Source organism: Mesoplodon bidens (genome assembly GCF_964165515.1).
Source record: "Mesoplodon bidens genome assembly, chromosome: 5".
Taxonomy (NCBI): Eukaryota; Metazoa; Chordata; class Mammalia; order Artiodactyla; family Ziphiidae; genus Mesoplodon; species Mesoplodon bidens.
This window is the reverse complement of record NC_138161.1, coordinates 129,428,474-129,450,336: the sequence shown is the minus strand read 5'-3', so window position 1 is coordinate 129,450,336 and position 21,863 is coordinate 129,428,474. Positions and strand designations below refer to the sequence as shown.

Below are 21,863 nucleotides of genomic sequence, written 5' to 3'. Positions count from 1 at the left end.
CTTCTTTAACTGCTCTCTTGGCCTCAGTGGCTCCGTTAATTCAGAATTGCCTATTGCTGGCAAGTTGATTTTGCTAAAGCACAGCATAGAGAACAGTAGTCTTCACTTCAGCCACCTTCAGTGGCTCACAGAGAACTCCGAACACCCCAGCAACCCTGAAGTGCTGTGCAGTGAGGTCCCAGTTCCCTTCCCAGGCTCGTCTTCCCCGCGCGTGTGCTCAGCCCCTCCGTGGCCCCTCTCGCTCGGCCATAGCACAGCGCCCACCCTCACCTGAGCCTTCCTCCAAACTGCTCAGAGCACTGCAGGGTTCCCTTTCGAAGCCTCTGTTTTTCCCCCCGGGGTCCAGTTCACACTTCCATTTCCTGTGAGCCCTTGCTCAGTTTCTCCATTGGCATTAGCTGCCTTTTCCTCTGAGCTTCTTTGGTGAGCTAATTATGTCTCTTATTCCACGAACCACGTTTGGATTCAATACGGTCTGTGTGTGGCTTCCAGGGAGGCCAAGGGCCCCGCACGATGAAGGAATGATGGACTAAATGAGCGAGTCAACCCACCCTTTGGGCTGTTACTCCTCTTAAGGACCAGAGGGGTCCCCAAAGGGCTCAAAAGGTCCATGGTTGGTCTGTTCATACCCCTGAGCTATTGAAACTTCTTCTGTGTTGAGACCTCTCCCTCTCTTTTCAGGAGCCCCCTCCTCACCATTCTCACAGCTGGGGCTTGAGGTCACCCCTTGAGGAATTAGGCTTGTCCCGACTGTCAGAGAGGCAGTGCAGCAGAGCCATTGAGGTGTGGTCTTGCAGCCACCTTCCTGGGTGTCTGTCCCAGCTCTGCCTGTGCTTGCTGGTGGGGTCGTGGGCACCAGGGTCAAGGTATCTGTTCACTTGGTACCTCAGTTTTCTTTTCTTTTTTTCCTCCCCAACAGGGAGCCCTGTAGTATCTGTCTCCTGGGGTAATAGTGAGAAATAGAACGGTGATAACCCTTGTAAGGTGCATACATAGCATGGTGCATGGCACATAGCGAGCATTCAGTAAAGGAGTGTAAGGGCCTGGGAGGTGCTTGTCAGCTTCTAGGTCAAAGATAATTAGCTGGCAGCATGTGGACCACTATGGTCCACACGTGAAGGTACTGTTTTGTGGGGTTCAGGGAGTGTGAGGGGTGACTACAGAAGCTTTGAAAATAACAGGAAATATGGCGGAGTGGACTGCATTTATGATTTCTCTTGAAAACATTAGAAGATCTGCGATTGTCAATACAGTGGTTAAGAATATGAGCTCAGGGGCTTCCCTGGTGGCGCAGTGGTTGAGAGTCCGCCTGCCGATGCAGGGGACACGGGTTTGTGCCCCGGTCCAGGAAGATCCCACATGCCGCGGAGCGGCTGGGCCCATGAGCCGTGGCCGCTGAGCCTGCGCGTCCGGAGCCTGTGCTCCGCAGCGGGAGAGGCCACAACAGTGAGAGGCCCGCGTACCACACACACACACAAAAACCAAAAAACAAAAAATATGAGCTCAGAAGCCAGAGTCTGAATTAAGAGTCCTAGCCTTGCTACTTATAAATCGTGTGACCCCGTGCAAGTTGCTTAACTTCTCTGTTCCTCAACTTCTTTATCTCTAAAATGGAAAAAACAATAGCACTTGATAGGCTTCCTGGGATTATTAAATGGAACAGTCTATTTAAAGCTCTTGGCATGCTTGCCTGGTACATAGTAAATAGTAAGTAATGTGTGCTGTTTTTCTTGTTGCTGATGCTGGTTTTACTACTGCCGTGGCTACCAGCTGGCAACCCTGGGCCCCAATTCCCTCCCGTGCCAACAGCTGGCACTGAGTAGTAGATGCTCCCCTAAGTGGGACATGAACTTTCCAGGTAGCTGTAGTTCATGCCACTGCCTGTCACCTTATATCTGTCCTGCTCTCTTTGTAACAATGTTGTTTGTCTCCTGTTGACAGATCTCACCCTTGGGCATTCATGTCCAGGAGTGCAGTGCTGTGCTGTGAATCAGTCCTTACGGATGTATAAACCGTCATGGAACTTTTAGCACAGTGGTTCTTAACATGTGGCCCAAATCGATGGCGTCCTTATCTCCTGGAAACTTATTCTCAGGCTTTACCCCAGACCTACTGAATCAGAAACTCTGGAGGTGGGCCTTGCAATCTGTGTTTTAAGAATCCTTCCAGCTGGTTCTGGTACCTGCTAAAGTTTGAAAACTACTGATTTAACACATGTGTCCTATATTCATATCACCTACATTTGGTTTCCATGTAAAATTTAACATGTGGAGGTGTGTTTCCAGGCATTTCAATTGACTTGTAAGGGCTGCTGTCTTTTCAGTGTGTACTTGCTTAGCTATTAAACACAGCTGGGTATGGGTTCCTCTGCTGTGGTGCTTTTGTTCTGTTAAGATCTAATCTATGTGAGCTTTGACCTATTCACTTACTGGAAGAGTACAGTTTACTTGGGGTGATGGTCAGGCATTTTTAGAAAGAAGACTTGAGAAAGTTATGGAATGAGCTGCTTTCAAATGCATATGGAATATATGAAGTGATGAGATGAATAAGACTGAGTAATTATTTTATATTCTGATGTCATGATCACTTTATCAGCCATCTAACTTCTTTGAGTTGGGAATTCACATTGCTTCTCTGCCTCTTCCTCCCCAGCCCCTGCCTTTTTTTTTCATTATTTTATTTTTTTAACTTTTTATTTTATATTTGATTAACATAATCAGTATAGTTGATTAACAGTGTTGTGGTAGTTTCAGGTGTACAGCAAAGTGATTCTGTTATACATATACATTGTAGCTATCCTTTTTCAAATTCTTTTCCCATTTAGCGTGTTACATAATATTGAACAGAGTTCCCCATTTAAAATATAGCAGCGTGTACATGTCAGTCCCAAACTCCCAATCTATCCCTCCCCCAACCCACCCATCCCCACTGGTAACCATAAGTTAGTTCTCTAAGTGTATGAGTCTGTTTCTGTTTTGTAAATAAGTTCATTTGTATCATTTCTTTTTAGATTCTGCATATAAGTGATATCATACACTATTTCTCTTTCCCTCTCTGACTTCACTCAGTATGACAATCTTTAGGGTCCATCCATGTTGCTGCAAATGGCATTATTTCATTCTTTTTAATGGCTGAGTAACATTCCATTGTATATATGTATCACATCTTCTTTATCCAGTCATCTGTCGATGGACGTTTAGGTTGCTTCCATGTCTTGGCTATTGTAAACAGTGCTGCAGTGAACATTGGGGTGCATGTATCCTTTCAGACCATGTTTTTGTCTGGATATATGCCCAGAAGTGGGATTGCAGGATCATATGGTAGCCCTACTTTTAGTTTTTTAAGGAACCCTCATACTGTTCTTCATAGTGGCTGTACCAATTTACATTCCCACCAACAGTGTAGGAGGGTTCCCTTCTCTTCACACCCTCTCCAGCATTTATTATTTGTGGATTTTTTGTTGGTAGCTATTTTGACTGGTGTGAGGTGATACCTTATTGTAGTTTTTATTTGCATTTCTCTAATAGCGATGTTGAACACCCTGTCATGTGCCTCTTGGCCATCTGTATGTCTTCTTTGGAGAAATGTCTGTTTATCTGTTGCATTTCTCTACACTAACAGTGAGCGATCAGAGAGAGAAATTCAAGAAACGATCCCATTTACCATCTCATCAAAAAGAATAAAATACTTAGGAATAAACCTACCTAAGGAGACAAAAGACCTGTACTCTGAAAATTATAAGACACTGATGAAAGAAATCACAGACACACAGACATATACCATGTTCTTGGATTGGAAGTATCAATATTGTCAAAATAACTGTACTACCCAAGGCAATCTGATTCAGTGCAATCCCTATCAAATTACCAAAGGCATTTTTCACAGAACTAGAATAAAAAAATCTTAAGATTTGTATGGAGCCACAAAAGACCCCAAATAGCGAAAGGAATCTTGAGAAAGAAAAAAGGAGCTGGAGGAATCAGGCTCCCTGACTTCAGACTATGCTACAAAGCTACAGTCATCAAAACAGTAATGGTACTGGCACAGAACATAAAAATATACATCAATGGAACAGGATAGAAAGCCCAGAAGTAAACCCATGCACCTGTGGTCAATTAATCTATGACAAAGGAGGCAAGACTATACAATGGGGGAAAGACAGTCTCTTCAATAAATGGTGCTGGGAAAACTGGACAGCTACATGTAACAGAATGAAACTAGAACAGTCTCTAATACCATACACAAAAATAAGCTCAAAGAGGATTAAAGACCTAAATGTGAGACCCGGACACTATAAAACTCTTAGAGGAAAACCTAGGCAGAACACTCTCTGACATAAATCGCAGCAATGTTTTTTGATCCGTCTCCCAGAGTAATGGAAATAAAAACAAAAATAAACAAATGGGACCTAATTAAACTCAAAAGCTTTTGCACAACAAAGGAAATCGTAAACAAAATGAAAAGACAACCCACAGATTGGGAGAAAATATTTGCAAATGATGTGACTGACAAGGGATTAATCTCCAAAATTTATAAACAGCTCATGCAGCTTAATACCATCACAGCAAACAACCCAATCAAAAGACGGGCAGAATTCCTTCCCCTTTTACAGTAATTTCTCTTGGTTTCTGAAGATGAATTCTGCATGGGACAATATCCTCTCTCACTTCCCCTGCATCAGGGGTATTTGGAAGGCCTTATCCAATAAAAATGATGACAGTTTAGCTTTTGACAGAAGCCCTTCATTGTGCTCTGAGCTTACAGACTATATCAAAGCTACTAATGTTTTTTTTCCCCTTTTTCCTCTCTTCTATGTCTCATTAATGGCTATGGTATAGTTCCCCTTTCTGTAAGTATTCTAGATTTTAGTATTTGTGATTGCTAGTCTGGGAAGCTCTCCTCAAATAGTTGCTTTTCATTTTGTGAATGTGATTTTAAGCTGACTCTTCTCTAAGTTTTTGGTAGATTACTTCATTCTACATGTCAGGAACTCTGCTTTTGACTGTAATATTATTATAATGGAATGAAATATTTGCATTTATGGTGGACACATTTCCTATTGAAATTTTATCTTGAAAGATCTTTCTAAAAAATTATATTCATTATCTATATCCATTCAGTGTATTTTGAAAATATTATTAGAGCTGAAATACATGGATTATATTCCCAAGCATAGTTTGAAATGTGGCTTAGATGCAGTTACTTATAATACATTATTAGAGTCTGCTCGTGATTGTATAATGTACTCAGTAAAGGTAACATGGATTTAGTGACATGTCTAATAGTTATTATGACTTAATTCTTTTATTTTAGCAAATGAAAATCAGATGTCAAAGTACTTTCTAAGAGTTTTGGTGATGGTAATATGCTACAGTTACAAATTTTACTTAACCAAAACCAACAATACATAGCTAAAGCATTTTGTCAATAGCTTTAAAACTGAAATGATGATAGACGTTAGCCCCCAAGCTATACGTGTACTGTTTAGTAATCCTGCTTCCTTCCCGGTCATTCACTAGTGAACCCAAGAGCACCCGCACTTCCCAGGCCCCTGTGTACATGCATAGGAGACCAACTAAAAAGAGCTTGAGCTTTCAAGAAGTTTATATTATCATTTGATAAGGAAAACATCAGTGAAAATGGGCTTCCCTTTTGCTTTTCTAGTATGTAGAAATAAAGCCAGTTTGGTATTTTATCAAATATTTATTGATTGCACAATGAGACACAATCTCTGCTCTCAAAAGTACACATAGGGTATTAAAAGAGTAGATGCGTGTATGAGCCAGTAATTACAAAGCGGTGTGATCATTATAATAATTGAGGTATGACAGTATACAGATGATGGAGTGACTGGGTTTGCGGCGGTGGTGGGAATGTAGCCAGATGAGATTTCATGGTTTAAGTGATGGCAACGTAGGGTTCCACAGATGGATAAGAGTTTTCTTGGTGAGTCAGAGGGAAATTTACAAGTGCAATGACATGGGGGCAAAAAAGGAGCATAGCATTTTCTGATAATTATAAACTTATATGAGAGTGTGAATTTCCAAGGATGGAAGAATGCTTAGGAAAAAAGCCCAGAAAGGTGGGCAAGTTCCAGGGCCTTCAGGGCCTTTGAGGCCATGGAAAGAGGCCTGGGGTTCACAGCCTGATGGTTGTATTGGAACTAGTGGCACATCTACAGAGCATGACTGCTCCTTTGTACATTTTATCTAGAAGGTGCAAATCAGCATCTACAATCCCAGATAACCATACTTTAGCAGCTCTTTTTTGAACCACAGAGGGATTCAGGAAAACATGGAGGTAAATAAATACAAGTAGGTCGCCATCCTCTAAAAATTTCCCAGTATAGATGTTACTGATCGTGGGTCAGCAGTTCTATCTATATATGTACCAAGAATGGCATAACGATGACATATTCTATTTAAAACATTTGTAATTTATCCTCTGTGGGAAGTATTGTGGGAGATACCAAGAAAACATGACATATTTTCTGTCTTCAAAATATGTTGTCTTTCTTAAAAAATCCTAACCATCTTTGGGGGATGCAGTCAAGAATACACCAAGCTAGGGACTTCCCTGGTGGCACAGTGGATAAGGATCTGCCTGCCAATGCAGGGGACATGGGTTCAAGACCTGGTCTGGGAAGATCCCACATGCCACGGAGCAACTAAGCCCACGCACCGCAACTTCTGAGCCTGCGCTCTAGAGCCCGCGGGCCACAACTACTGAGCCCGTGAGCCACAACTACTGAAGCCCACGTGCCTAGAGCCCGTGCTCCGCAACAAGAGACGCCACCGCAGTGAGAAGCCCCCACACCACAACGAAGAGTAGCCCCTGCTCACCGCAACTAGAGAAAGCCCGCTCGCAGCAACGAAGACCCAATGCAGCCAAAGATAAATAAATAAATCTATTAAAAAAAAAAAGAGAATACAGCAAGCTAGTAAAAGGAACTCGGCATTGAGGGCCATAACACATACCCAAACAGTGGGAGAGGTAATTATTTTCAACCAGAGACATGAGGAAGGAGCATGGAAGTGCTGGCCCAGGAAGGCTTTGCTGAGTAGGTGGAATAGTCAACCACCGTTAGAGTATTTGCTGGGCAGAGGGGGGATTCCAAAGAATAAGAATACAGTATTCTCGCCCTTGAATTTGTACACACTCAGGATGTAAGCAAAGTATTACGGTACAGTGTTTTATGTGGCTTAGTAATACTGCTTGTGCCTCCTATGGTGTAGCTGCATACTGGGGAAGAGGCTATTTGTAACTGTAAGAAGAAGCGCCTTCATCAGGTATCTGGGCTTTCTGACCTATTCCCCAGACGCGTTACATCTAGCACCCCTTTCAACCTCTAGCCTCAGTTTTCACCAAAGGACTCGCAAGGTGGGTTTTTTGGGTTTTTTTCTTTTTAAATCAGCAGGTGGGATACAAAAGCAGTAGCGTTGTTTGAATTACATGTGCAGAAGAATGTGAGGTGTTTTAGAGTGGGGGAATATATTTTTTATAATTCGAAAATATGTATTTTTAGGAATATACATTTCCCCATGGTAAATCTTTTCCAGAGTGTAAGTGAACGCTCTTGAAAAGGTGACTTCTAGCGGCTGTTTGCTTCCTGTTGCATTCTCTTACGGATACTTCATTTCAGCTTATGAATAGATCTACGTGGAATTAAAATTTATATAATCCTTTCTGTACGCGAGGATAGTAAAATGTAAGAAAGCATTTGCTCGAAGCTATCTTTTCTTTCACTGCTTACATTTGATTTCCAAGTAAATTGTCTTTTGAAGTCTTGTCAGTCAGTCGTTAACCATGATAAAGTTATCAGCTTAGGGTTATATTGTCTGACTGACTCGTATGATTTTCCTGGGTGGATGCTGCAATCTTTCTCCCTTTCATACATGGTAGCCTCTCTGTGAATTTTTTACATAAGAATATATATATTAAGGGATCCATGCAAATGTTAGTTGCTGCCAAAAAAAGGGTTGTTTCTTTAGCTAGAAACAGTTGATTTTGCAATCGACAGTCAGTCTTACGGTTGGTTTGACTGTGAGTATATGGGACTCTGGCGAAATGAAATGGAGCGAAACACACAAAGAAGACAGCCACGACAACAAATACTTTACCTTCTAGCCTTTTGCTGTTTTTGCTGCCCTTACTCTTGGACTTTCTATAAGAATTGTATACCTTTTTTGCAATCACCATGTAGAATAGAAGCATTAGGACAAAAACAGTCCAGAAAATGAACTGGGAAATGTAGTTCACCACTTCATGCCATTTCAGCCCAAGAGGACCCTTTAAGGAGGCACACTTTTTCACAGATGACGGCGTTGCTTCCTTGTTGCTTAAGATCATATTTGGCAGGGAGAGGACGAACAAAAAGAGCCAGATGAGGGTTGAGACCACTTTTGCAAAAGCAGGTTTTTGTACGAAAAATTTTCCAAAAGGTCTGATGATCTTGAGGAACCTGTCAAAGGCTATGAGCCCCAGCAGTGTGATGCCCACGTACATGGTCTCGTAAAAGATGACGGCAGAGAAACGACACACAAAGGCTCTGAGCTGCCAGGGTCCAAGGCGTGCGTCTGAGAGGATTTTAAACGGAAGCATGAGCGTCATTATTAAGTCGGCCACCAAAGTATTTTTGAGGTAGACAACGAAGGTGGAGGAGCTGGGGATGTGAATGAACACCCACAGTGCCAAAGTGTTCAGCAGGGCGCCCATGAAGAAAACCACAGTGTAGATGGCTGGGAACACCAGGTGTGCTGCCTGCAGGTCCCTGGGGCACCTCTCAGACCCGTTGAAGCCCCTCATCACTGTGTCGTTCATGGTTTCCAATGTCAGCTGTTACACATAAACATACACACACAGTAAAACAAGAAGCATTTCATGATTTCAAAACACTACTTGTTAAAAGCAGACTTTAGGTTTGCAGCATAGTAGCACCTTACACGTATTCATCCCATTTAATAGATCATTTGAGAAGTCACATGTTGTTTCTGGCCAGAATTTTTAAAGCACATAGTACCTTTTTGGTACTTGTAACAGTACCATTACTTTCACACCCTTATGAAATCTAAATAACCGGTTCTACCCCATTCACAAGTTCGACTTTTGGCATGGCAGTAAAACAAAGCTGGCTAAGAGGTAAAGTTATTCATGTCAGATTGCTGTACATTATGTAATTTCCTAGGCTCATAATCTAAGGTTTGTAGAATGTTAACCTTAAAGCATTTTTTTCCCCCTTGAACATATTCCATCATTTATAAGCAAGCCACTCATAATAACAGTTGAAAGTCACCTTTGTTTGGGAGGATACTCAGCTCAGTGTCTTCCGATCGAGGCAGTCATTAGTTCAGCCCATGAAGGGCATGTGAAGCGAATGTCGTTCTGCTTTCTTATACCCAGTTTCCTTCCTCATTTTCACGTGTGCAGTGTGATCCATTAGAACCTCTTCATATGCAAACCTTTGGGGGATTTTCTAATAAGGAAGCTCTCTCATTTTAAACTTGTATACTGTTAATCTACTCTGGTTTGAGTAAGTCAGTTTAGTTGCAGTTGTTTTTATATTTTCTCATATAATAACTTTCCTGCAGTTTATCTTCTCTACATGTTCAATGGAATTTTTAGTGCCTTTTGTATATAATAATAGGGAGAAATGTAAAGAAAACAGCCCCAAATTGTAGGAGAATACGAGTTGACTCTAAAATCAGACAGCATCGTCATCTGCGTCCTTGTAGCCTGCTTTTTTCAGAAATGGGTGTTCATTAGGTATGACCTGATTATTTCTGTAGACATGTATCGTAGTCTTTTGGTCTTTCAATCTCTGAGAGATAAAAGGATGTATTGTCTAAGAGTTAAGGGCTATAAGACCCAAATTTTGGCGGGTTAGAATTCCAGATTCACCAATTACTGAGTAGTAGGTAATAGACAAATGATTTAGTAGCTCTGTGCCTCATTTTCCCCATCTGTATAATGGGTTTAATAATAGTACATACCTCAGTGTTGAGAGGCTGAGATGAGTGCCTAGAATAGTGCTGACTATATATGAAGCGTGAAAAAAACGTTAGCCACTCACTGCTCTGGTGAGCGAATTGCAGATTTAAATGGAGATATACTATTTCACTTATTAGAAAGCCATTTTTGGAAGTCTTTCTGTATTTGTGATTGTATGCAAAGTGCTGAAAACTTCAGGAATTTCATCAGTCAACCTTGGGTCGAGTTCTATAAAATTTTTGGAAGTATGTAATTGCTGCTTTTGTATAGAGAAAGCTGTTGTCTGTGAAGAAATGTTTGCTCGCCAGATAGGTAAAGGGAAAGAAGAAATCAGAAGATCCTATGAGGGAATGTGGAGTTCTCCATGGTGAGTTTCACTTCATATTTCTTTCTATGAGTTTTGCCACAGAATTGGACCAGACTGTCGCGTTGGCTTGATCGAGCATTTTGGGTGACTTAGCTTGGAATTCTGAGAATGAAATTACATATCCCACCGGACATTTTTATGAGGGAATAGGATGCCTGATAATTTTGGTTGGAACTACCCAGTGTGGTGGCACAGTCTGAAAAATTGGTGTTCGATTCAAATAAATTGATTCTTGGAAAATACAGATTCTGGATTGTAATAATGTAACGGAACATAATTTAAACATGTATCCTTTTATTTGCTTCAGTAGAGAATAAAAGCAAACTTAAAAAAATTGAAGTAGAGGAATTAGGCCTATGTCAATTAAGTATAAATTTCCTGATGGCTCCAAATCCATTATTTAGATGCAGGTTTGGAATGGTTTCAATTTCAACAAGGGAAATGCTGTACAAGATAGTTTCATAATATGAAAACTGGAAATCACTTTTTGGTCAAATTTCAAAATGCCGAAATGTGGGAAATCTAAGAAGAGGAACTAATTTACAGTGGCATTTCTAGAGTTACAGAAGTATCTTCTCAAATGTAGTAGGTTTCAAAATGTTTGACTGTAGTAAGTATCCAACAAATCACTCACTCCTTTATGTCCATGTGCTTCAAACGTATTAGCCAACAGTCTCTTAGTTCACAGTGGTGCTGGTACCCCCTGAGGGAGGGTGCTTCACCCTTGTTGCCATATCTTAGAGGCTGTGATGGGACAGGAGCACTGCCTCAGGAGCCAGAGGGCCTGGGTTCATTTCCTTATTCCACCTTTACTTGTGACTTTGGTCAAGTTACTTATGCTGTCTGTGAAACCAGTGCCCCCTTTTAACAATGAAAATAAGTAATAGTATTTGCTTTATAGGGTTGTTAAGGGGATAAAATGAGTGAACGTTTGCCAGGTGCTTTGAATAATGTCCGTCAAATGGTACGTGTTAGTAAGTTTCTTATTAAATGAAATTAAAAGAAAAATGGAATACCGTGTGCACCTGTGGGGATAGTGCACAAAAGACAGAAGATAACGGATGAAGGGTCCTAGAAATTATTCCGATTTGGCAAGCTCCTAAACTAAACATTTAAAGTCCTATCAAGCTCAAAGGGAATTTGGTCAAAACCAATTAAATCACACTAGCTATACTTTCTAAGTGATTATCTGGTCTTATTTAATTCTTACAGCAGTCTCAGAGATCCGTCCCATTTTACAGATGAGAAAATGGAGGTGCAGACGTTAAGCAGTTTGCCCAAAGTCCTGCAACCAAAGCCCACTGTAAACCCTCATGGTCTGGTTTCAGAGCCCCCGCTTGGAACCAGCCTCTCTCTCTCCTGTCTTCCAGAAGCCAGAGACAAGGTGAATGTGGAATTGTTTACCAAATTCTGGAGTTTTTGAGCTGGGTATTACTGATTGATGAGTGAGGAGATACAATCCACTATAAAGTTTCAGGGACTTGTGAGACTCTTAGTCTCAAAGTGAGGTGCCAGATTGAAAACATAAATTGGTTCATAGCAGTAGGATCAGGAGAGAATCAAATATGTAAGGAGAAGTCATAGAAATTAGAAGCCTGCCAAATGGGAATAAACTACTTTTTGCATTTGCTGTCTCCTTAGGGATTGTCTTTTGGATCAGAGTCAACAGTATAATGTTCATGTTGATGTAACCACTACCATATAAATGACAATTGAAAAGGTGTGGAAGTATTTGCTTTCATTTGGAATGAAAGTCAAAGTGGGAACTCCTGTACTCATAGAAGAGCCTTTTACTTCCCCTCAAAGGATACCATGGTACTTTCTCAGATTATATGAAAGTGTTTAAAATCCCACAGTGAATTAACCCACGGTGGTAATAATCTAAAATAAATTATGCAGTTTAACATTAACTGTAGTGATCTGTGTATAAATAAATTTAATGTTAGAAAATCTCTACATATAACTGGAAACAGGCAATAAATTCACACTATTATCTGAAACACATATATTAATATCCAGTTTCATAATTTTATTATAAAAGGAAAACCAGTTTAAAGAATTCAAATATAGACATATATAGTAGAAAGTGAAAGTTAATTCCCTTTACATATACATACCAGTGTGTGTGCAAATATATATATTTATGTATTGACATATTAGATCTTTGTTTCTTTCATTCCATGTTAGTACATGAAGATTTGCTAACAAGTTTTTTTTGTTTGTTTGTTACACTATATAAAGGTACCATAGTTTAGTTAAGCTGTTACTGATGGACGTTTAGTTTCTTTTTTTCCCCATTTTTCCCCTAATGAAAACATGCTGTAGAGCAAATACCTCTCCATGTATTTTTGTATTTTGTTCCAATATTTATAGGAAGTTTCCTAGAAGTGGGATTACTGGATCAAAAGCTATGCATTGCAATGTTAAATGATATTTTCAAAAAGCTTTCCAGGAAGACTGTACCCATTTATAGTCTCACCAAGTAGGATTATCCAGCATTATTACTAAAAATCTTTTAAATCAGTTCTAAACTTACAGGTGAAAAAAGCCATGTCATGTAAATATAAATTTATTTATTAATGAGGATATATATCTTTTCATATTTTCATTGCCTCTTTGTATTTCTCCTGGAAATTGATTTTTTTCTTGCCCTTTTCCCATTTTCTAAAAAAAAGTCAGGCTGTTTCTCACTTATTGCCTTGCAAGTATACTTGCATATGTTTAGTTCCCACCAGCCTCATTGTAATCCCAGTTCCCACTTTGGGTGTTACCAGATCATCTAGGTCAGCCGTAGGAACCTGTAGGTGTTTTCAGTGCAAAACTGCTGAAACATCGAGATGCATGCATGAAGAGGGGGTTCTTTCTCTACATAGGGCCTTTCTCCCTGTTTTTAGAGTTCTAGTCCAGGGGTTGTCAATCTTCTAAATAGCCAGTTAGTAAATATTTAGGTTTTGTGACCCTGCAGTCTGTCACAACTATTCAACCCTGTTGTTGTAGCAGGAAACCAGTCATAGATAAAACCTGAGTGGGTGTGGCTTGTGTGCTAATAAAACCTTATGGACACAAAAACTTGAATTTCATACTTTAATGCAGCGTAAAGTTTTATTCTTCCTCCTGATTTTCCTCCTGCAAACATTTGAAAATGTAAAAACCATTCTTAAGTCACAGGCTGTACAAAACAGGTGCTAGGGTAGATTTGGCTTGTAGGCTAGAGTTTGTCACATCTGCCTTAGACTGTTTATATAAGAAACCACTGAGAGAAACTTCCAATAACCAGCATCCTTAGGACTTGTTAGCCACTAAGGCTATGGGCAAGACTACATTTTGTTTGTCTCATCTTCTGAACCTGAGTCTACAAAATTTGGCATCTCCCTCTCTCCCTCTCTCCCTCTCTCGCTCTCTCCCTCTCTCCCTCTCTCTTTCTGTCTCTCGAAGTTATTGTGAAATGTGACATGTATTGTGTATATTAAAATTATTAAAGCTAGAGATAGTGACATTTTCTGTGTATCATGAGTGCTCCATAAATACTGATCTCTCAGTCTGTCTTGAATGGGATCAGTTTGATGTTTGATATAGAAGTATCAACAAAGTGTGATTTAGAGTTTAATGTAAATTTTTCATGTTATATATAAAAACACAGATAATTCCAAACATTTTACAATTTTTCCCCCCCACAAAACTATTGTAATACCATTAGCTTTTCTGTTTTTTTAATTTTTTCTTTCTCTTGTGGAAATCGTCATCTCAGTGAGTGAGTTTAATCCAAAATGAAAGATTATTCAGGAAATCTCTGCCCATCCTGTAGTCTCCCGACACCTCATGTGATCCTGGCACCGTGAGGTGGCCAGCTTTCATCCACTCTCTGCCCCTGACTTGACTGGACTGAGGAGTAAATCTGTCCTTCACTTTTCCCATATACAAAGTAAGATGGTCAGGTTAGTTGATCCTTAGTTTCTCTTCCAGCTCAAATATCCTGGTATTCTTACAGAATGTGCTTACTCATATGACATTAGAGTGAATTGCATTGGTTTACCTGGCAGAAATGGCTACTGCCTTTGCCCCAGCAGTAGGTCGAATATGCGTCTTTTTTGATGCATGCCTCTATGTGCATCTCCACTGACATCCAGTGCTTGCTTGCAGAAGTGCCAGAGAAGGAAATGTGGCTGCTCAAGAATAGATACCATCTAGAGAGTTAAATGAGTTCAACTGTGTACTGAAATTTAACTCAGCAGAATAAAATAGATTACTATTGGAGTTCAGTGAACTTCCTTTTACTACAACTCACCATTTTTTTTTTTTTTTGGTACGCGGGCCTCTCACTGTTGTGGCCTCTCGCATTGCGGAGCACAGGCTCCGGACGCGCAGGCTCAGCGGCCATGGCTCACGGGCCCAGCCGCTCCACGGCATGTGGGATCTTCCCGGACCGGGGCACGAACCCGTGTCCCCTGCATCGGCAGGCGGACTCTCAACCACTGCGCCACCAGGGAAGCCCACAACTCACCATTTTTATTTCTTCTCACATTATATTTAGATATTGGTTTCTATGCCTTGTATTTGGGAATCACCTCTGAGGATCCTAAATAATTGAGATAAATCCTGTCCACTTCCAAGTGTGTTAGGTATTTTTTTTTATAATAAAAAATAATATGGCTTGTGGGGAATCAGACTACATTATAAGTTTGACCTATTTTTTCATTTACATATGAAGTAACTGATGTGAAGTGTTACCTTCAGAAGAGATTTTGCCCAATAGTGTGTAATAAAACGGATTGTGTTGGCAGCTATCTTTTCTTAAAGGGGTTTGTTTGATGTAGGCGTATATGAAAGATGAGTCATAGCATCTATTATCTTTGAACAAAGAAATCCCCACAAAGTATGTTTTAGAGTTTAATGTAAATTTTTTATTATCTACACAAACAGGTAATCCCAGACATTTTCATCACTTTCCTGCTAATAGTTATACTGTTCAACTGCCTAATCATATTTAACTTGTTTTTCTCATTAGGGAAATGTTCATTAACCCAAATCGCAGGCAGTTTCTAGAAGCTAGTTAATAATGATAAGTATTGATGATGGTATTGTATTTACTAAAGTTGTCAAAGTAGTAGCAAACTGGTTTCTCTGGTGTTAAGGATATATTCATAAGTTTTTGGTATTAGAATGTCATAAGGCAACTATTTTAATAACTGTGCTATTTTTGCTCTTTTTCTTGAGAAGGTAGTTTTAAAACTTCTATCTTCTTAATGAAAAAAAATTTAGTCTCATCAATTACCATTTCAATTAGTTTAAATCCCTTAAGTTTTTGCTTATAATTAAAAGTTAGTAGTTACTGTTCTTTGCATGTCCCAGTTACTTATGAGTATCACAATAGGTCAGCATTTGGTTAAGGGACTGGGATATATATACATATGTAAGTACATGTAAGTATATATACATATGTAAGTATATAAGTATAATATTTGGTCAGAAGATTTTATCAGATTTATCATTCTTAGTTGATTATAATAAGTTGACAGTAGCATTGTGATCAGTAATATATTTTTAAAATTACCGGAAATGTTATTATATGGTTACCCATTTTGCCAAAACTCTACACGTCTGACTTCTGTGTAGTTTTGCAGGTGGCATGGTGAGTGGGTGCAGTTTGTTTTGCTACACAGCTCCATGTTCAGTTACTTTCCTGCATTTTAAGATTGCTTTCAGTACCGGACAAGTAAACGAAAATTGCTTGTGTCACCTTCTGTGACCCGTTTCAAGAGTTATCGTTACTAACTCAGCTACTTCTTAGTCAGTATTAATATTTTCACCTAGTGCTTGCCTATTAGGAGCTCCAAACACTAATAGACTTAAGTATTACCTCAGTTTGTTTACATTGGGGTCTCTTCACTTGGGTCACCACCACCCTGTCCTTTTTTCCTGTTTTTATGGGATGGAGATGATGCCGAATTGGAGCATCTCAGCATGCTCATCAAGGAATTTTTGAAGGATTTGCAAAGGAAAAAGTAGATGAATGGATCCAGGCACGCGTTTAAGGAAGTTAACCAGAGAGTGCTTTCTTTGACGTAGAACAGAGTATTCTCAGCGGAGCAGTCAAAGACGTCCCGGGTTTGACTCAGGGTGTAGGGAATTCGGGCAAAATGGAAAGGAACGAAACAAATAAAAAACACAGCAATGATAATGAAAACTTTGATGTTTACCTTTTTCTTGGGGACTCTGCCGACGCCCCTGGTTCTCACGTATGACTTGTACAGTTCTTTTGTAATGAGCGTGTAGCATACAATGACAATTAGAAAATTAATCCAGAAAATGACTTGACAGATGTAGTTGACTATTTCATGCCAGACCAGACCAAACTCTGATTTCAGGAATGAGCATTTCTTCACATTCTTGTCACTCGGCCTCCTGTTGGTCAGAATCATGTTAGGCAAGGAAAGTAAGAACATGAACGCCCAGATGATGACAGAGAGAATCTTAGCCCCCAAGAGATTGTTGGGGTTGGATGTTTTAAATGGCCTGGTGGTCTTCTGGTAGCGATCGATAGTTATCAGTCCTAGAAATGAAATACTGATGTACATCGTGAAGTAAAATACAACGGAGGTCACTTGGCACACGAAGGCTCTCAGCGGTCCTGTTCCCAGTTTGGCATCGCTGAGGATTTTGAATGGAAAAGTCAGAATCATGAGAAGATCAGAAATGACTGTGTTCTTAAGGAAAATAATAAAGTTGGATTTACTGTGGATTTGAAAGAAAATCCTCATTGCCAGGCTGTTTGTGATGAGTCCAACGAAAAACAGCACGGTATAGAAGAGCGGGAAGAGGACCTGGGTGATTTTGTAATCTCTGGTGCACAGGCTGCCATTCCCAGCCGCAGTGGTGAGGTTGTCCATGGCTTGTGTTTCTTCTTTGCTACCTAGAGGGGGACAGAGGGGATGGTTATTATCAGTCCCAGGTACTCGATTTCACTCTCATCTCTGTGGGTAACATTTTTGGACAAAAAGTGAGGTGTCTGAGCCTCACTGGGACAGTAAGAACACAGAAAATTAAATCTCAAAATATTTCATGGTGACAAATATTTTATCTGTAGCAAAATAAAATAGCCTGAAGAACATTGTGTGAAGGCATGGCTACTTTGTGTTTCTTATTTTTTGAGTGTTTGCCTCTTGTAGGACATTTTTGATCTTAGGCAAAAGTGCACCTACATAAAAACTAGAAGAGAAATATTCGGGCTGTGCTTTATTCGTCTGCAGCTTCATTTCCACGCCTTCTAACTTTTTTGTTTCTATTCACAGTCACTTTTCCTACACCATCCTGTTCCTGGACTTCATTTCCTCTAGTACCTTCAAAGGGTTCTAAGGAGAAATGACTGATAATTGCTGAGTAGAATTTTTAAAGTAAAAAGTGAAAAGAAATGTGTATAACATCACTTGTGGAAAAATTATTGTTAAATAAATAAAAAGCAGAAAACATTTTTTTTCTTTTATAATTGGAAGGTATTTCTGCTTCTGTATTGCTCAGTCATCCATTCGAAAATCAGCCTCATAGAGACTATTCTTTAGCTCCAAATATTTTAACCCATGTGTATCTCTTTTCCAACTTTGCTCAGTAAATTTTAAGGTTTTACATACGTTTTCTTGAATATCATTCAGTGCAAATTTTTAAATGCTAAAAAAATAAGGAAATGGCTTCTGTATGTAGTCATCAGATGGCATTCCTCAGAACAGCCTGGGCATACTTTCTAGATTTATAGAGTGTATATAATGGTAATTAAAATAAAATACCAAAATCATGTCCTTGTCTGGTTCCGTAGGTTGTTATACCACAACAGGCAGCTATAAAGGAAATTAACACTTGACTTGAATACATTATTTGGCATCTAAGTTTTGAAATTTAAAATGAAATTTGTAAAATTTTAATTCATCAAAAACAAATGGAATTGATTCTATATAAAATATTATTCCTAAATATAAGACACGGTAATGTTAAAGTACAAATGTCTAAATTAAAAAAAATGCTTCCATTTAAAAGATTGAAATATAACAAAGGAAGCACTAAGTTCTCCCAAATGTCAGTGGAATTCTTTTTTCCATCCTTTAATTACTGAAAGTAGAACAAGTTAAGATTCATGTCACAATATGGCTTCAATTTTCAATACCTCCTCATCTGTTTAACTTAAACAAACAAACAAACAAAACCTAAATAAACCCTAGTATTTGACACAAGATCACTGACTTAACCTTCCTTGCTACTGCTATTTGCCTTTGTTTATGCCCTGATGGTTTTGGAAATTCTACTTTGGGAATGCTCATTTTGCATAGACTGTAACTTATTTAATAAGTATTCTTGGTATTGAGAATTTCGGCTCCCTCTATCTATATTAAATTTCATTTTACACTCAAGGTAAAAATAAGTAAGACCATTTGAATTTTATTTCCATGTTCTGTATAAATTTTTTTTTTTTTAGTGAAGAAGTTAATGGTTATCTCTAACATCATTAATGCAGCTTGTATTTTAATTTATATTCCATATAAGTAACCTGCATTTATATTGCTATTAAAGTTTTCCAACTTTAAGAAAACTTGAAAAAATTTACACACACATCATAGTGCAAATACATATACTTGTCAAATACTTCTAGAGATAAAGTTACCTGGTTACTCTGTTGATTCTGAAGGATTTGAATGTATCCAGTATGTGGTAGTTAATAAAACCTGCAGAGTGGCATCTGGTTATTTTCCTTTTAATGTCTTAGTTTAGCTGTTTACACTCTTTATGATAGACAATCTTCTGAGCTTTCATCAGTAAGGTCTTGAGTGTTCTGGAGAGAAATAGAGGGAGAAAGGAAGAGGACTTCACAATCAGAAATTACCTTCAGACACCGTGGACTCAAAGCTATGCAGACGCTGTGTTTCCGTCTGGCTGCTTTTAGGACTTCTGCTTTTATTTCCTTGGGAAATATGGGGCAGGGAGGTGAGAAGTCATCTTTTAAAAAGCAATTTAAAATCTTGTGGTTTTTTACTGCAACCTGCCATAGAATTGATGCTTTGTGAGTTCTTTGGGTTATTTCCCATGAAAATGATAAATCCAAGTGGAGATCAAGCCTATCAATGTCTGCTTCCTGGAGAAGGTTGCAAACTTGCTTTCTCAGATGTTTATTTACCTGGAAACATATGTGCTCAACACTGGGTGATATATTGCCTTTTAATAAGTAATCACATTTTAACTCGTAATGTGTGCGCCTTAGGGATGTTAGGTTTCTTGCTCTTTGGTTTTTTCCTGGTTAATAATGTCATTATTTTAAATCTGTGTTTGAGCATCTCTTTGTAGGCGACACAGTTTCCCCCCATTATAAATTTTAAGATTCTAAAATTACATCAAGAAAGAGAAACAGTTGTATCCATTGCCAGGCTTATTATATACTGTCTTTCATGCTTTTCTTGAGTAGAATTTAAATATAAACAAATTATTATTACTTTTCTTTTGACTTTGCTTTTGTTTTTTGGGGGAAATATATCATTAAATGAAGGGGCTGTGGTATCACTATTACCTTTATGTAAATATTGTGGGCACTCACGCATGTGTACACACTCGTACAATATTTCAAACTGTAGTGTCCTTCTGTTACCAGCAGATCCACTTGGGTAGGTGTCTTTGCTGTGAACATATGTTTTGGTTATTTCTTTCTTCTGAGTTTTGAGTGTGTCTGTCTCTGTGTAGGTTAGATAATCTTCAAGGATGGTTTTTAAAGTACAGAACAGCAGCTCAGCGTCACCTGGGGAATCAGGAGAAATGCACTTTCTTGGGCACCAACCTAGCCCCAGTGGATCAGAAACTCAGGAATGCACCCCTCACCTGTAGTTTCATGAGCCTTCCAAGTGATGCTCATACACACTCAGGGTTGAAGACCACTGATTTAAACTACCTGAGAATTTTGTTGGCATTATGGATTTGAAATCAAGCTATGAATTTGGGTAATTTCAGTTGGAAATGTCAGTCACGTGATGATCCCTATCTGTTATTCATCTAGAGGTGTCAGTTTGATGCTATACTTTTATTTATTTATTTATTTATTATTTTTCTTTTTGCGGTACGCAGGCCTCTCACTGTTGTGGCCTCTCCTGTTACGGAGCACAGGCTCCGGACGCGCAGGCTCAGTGGCCATGGCTCACGGGCCCAGCCGCTCCACGGCATGTGGGATCTTCCCGGACCATGTGGGATCCTCCCGGACCGGGGCACGAACCCATGTCTCCTGCATCGGCAGGCGGACTCTCAACCACTGCACCACCAGGGAAGCCCTGATGCTACACTTTTAGAAAATTAACTTATTTGTTGGTTTAGAGAGACTGCATACTTTTTGAAAAACCTTTTATGCTACACACACTTCAGAATAGTAACAGCCAACTTTTGATTTCTTATGTTGTCATGAATTAACTCATTTTATCATCTCAACTGTTCTGTGAAGTAGATAATCATCTTGTTTCTATTCTCTGGATGATGGAAACTAAGGAGGAGAACAGCAAAGTTAGAGATCCTGTTCAACCCATACTGCCTGATTCCAGAGCCTGCATCTGTGACCACTGAGTACAAAAATCTTCCCCATCTCACTGTCTCCACAACCCCTCCCTACACGCCCCACCCCTACACTGAGGCCCAACGGTAAGAGGTCAGTGCCATGAATGGAATGGCTACACTGTTAAGAAGCTAGGAGTCATGCTTGCCTTCACACCAGATTGTCAACTTTAGAGGATGTTTGTGAAGTGCTTCTAAGACCTTTGGATGAAACAAGGCTTTTGAAAAAAAAAAAAAAGAAACATCATGACTATTTTCAACAAGTTAATATGCCATACTAAAGGAACACTAATTCATGCTGCTTTATGGAGAATTTATATTTCCAAATTCCTAAAGGGCTCTGACTAGGGATTTGAGGGGTAAATGAAAGGCTCCGGTTCTTGATCTAAATTAACTTTCTCTTTCCTCTGATTTTAACTCACAACCGCACCTATCTGTAAACCTTTTCTAATAGTATGTACTCAGTGGAGGATGACTGGAAAATTGAAGTAATTCTATATACCCTAGAATTTTTACATGCAAGTGGTTTAATTGGTTTCTTTATTTCATCGAGGCTGTTTATCTGAAAATATGTATTTGCTTCAAATAGGATTACTGTGAACAGAGAGGGCCATGCCCTGAAATGGAAGGACCCCGTGGTCCTTGTGAAAACCCATGTTGGGACAGAAAGATGGAGAGGTAATTAAGCCATTGGATGAGCTCTTAGGCTGTTTTAGTTCTAATATCTGACAGTTTTGAGATGCAGTCCTTTTGACATTGGTGAAGGTTTTGATGGAGCACATGCACTTTAAGGCAGTTCTTACATCATCTAGCTTGGCTTTACCTGTTAGAGTGTACAAATTCAGGTTAGATATAAGATAAATTCCAAAAGTAAGGAGTCTTGGGCATTGCAGTATTTAGCAAGAAAAGAATACTCTCTCTGGTGATCCAGTTATTTGTCGTC

At 39.3% G+C, this 21,863-nt stretch overlaps 3 protein-coding genes across 3 annotated transcripts in view; 1 reads left to right on the top strand and 2 right to left on the bottom strand.

The window, feature by feature from the left end:
• MED12L (mediator complex subunit 12L) overlaps nucleotides 1-21,863 on the top strand; it is a 319,746-nt gene that overhangs the window by 219,799 nt on the left and 78,084 nt on the right. The window lies entirely within an intron of this gene.
• Nucleotides 5,766-9,333, bottom strand: P2RY13 (purinergic receptor P2Y13). The gene is made up of 2 exons (XM_081234371.1): nucleotides 9,293-9,333; nucleotides 5,766-8,835 (listed from the first exon to the last, which is right to left on the bottom strand). The coding sequence occupies exon 2, from the start codon at nucleotides 8,818-8,820 to the stop codon at nucleotides 7,819-7,821; it is 1,002 nt and encodes a 333-aa protein (XP_081090497.1). The 5' UTR covers nucleotides 8,821-8,835; nucleotides 9,293-9,333; the 3' UTR covers nucleotides 5,766-7,818.
• On the bottom strand, nucleotides 16,222-17,241 carry P2RY12 (purinergic receptor P2Y12; the record flags this gene model as incomplete). Its single annotated transcript, XM_081234369.1, has 1 exon — nucleotides 16,222-17,241. One exon carries the CDS (start codon nucleotides 17,239-17,241, stop codon nucleotides 16,222-16,224), a length of 1,020 nt encoding a protein of 339 aa, XP_081090495.1.

Bases quoted from the DNA above. Each gene is read 5' to 3' on its own strand.
- P2RY13 (XM_081234371.1), bottom strand. From the start codon at position 8,820: ATGAACGACACAGTGATGAGGGGCTTCAACGGGTCTGAGAGGTGCCCC.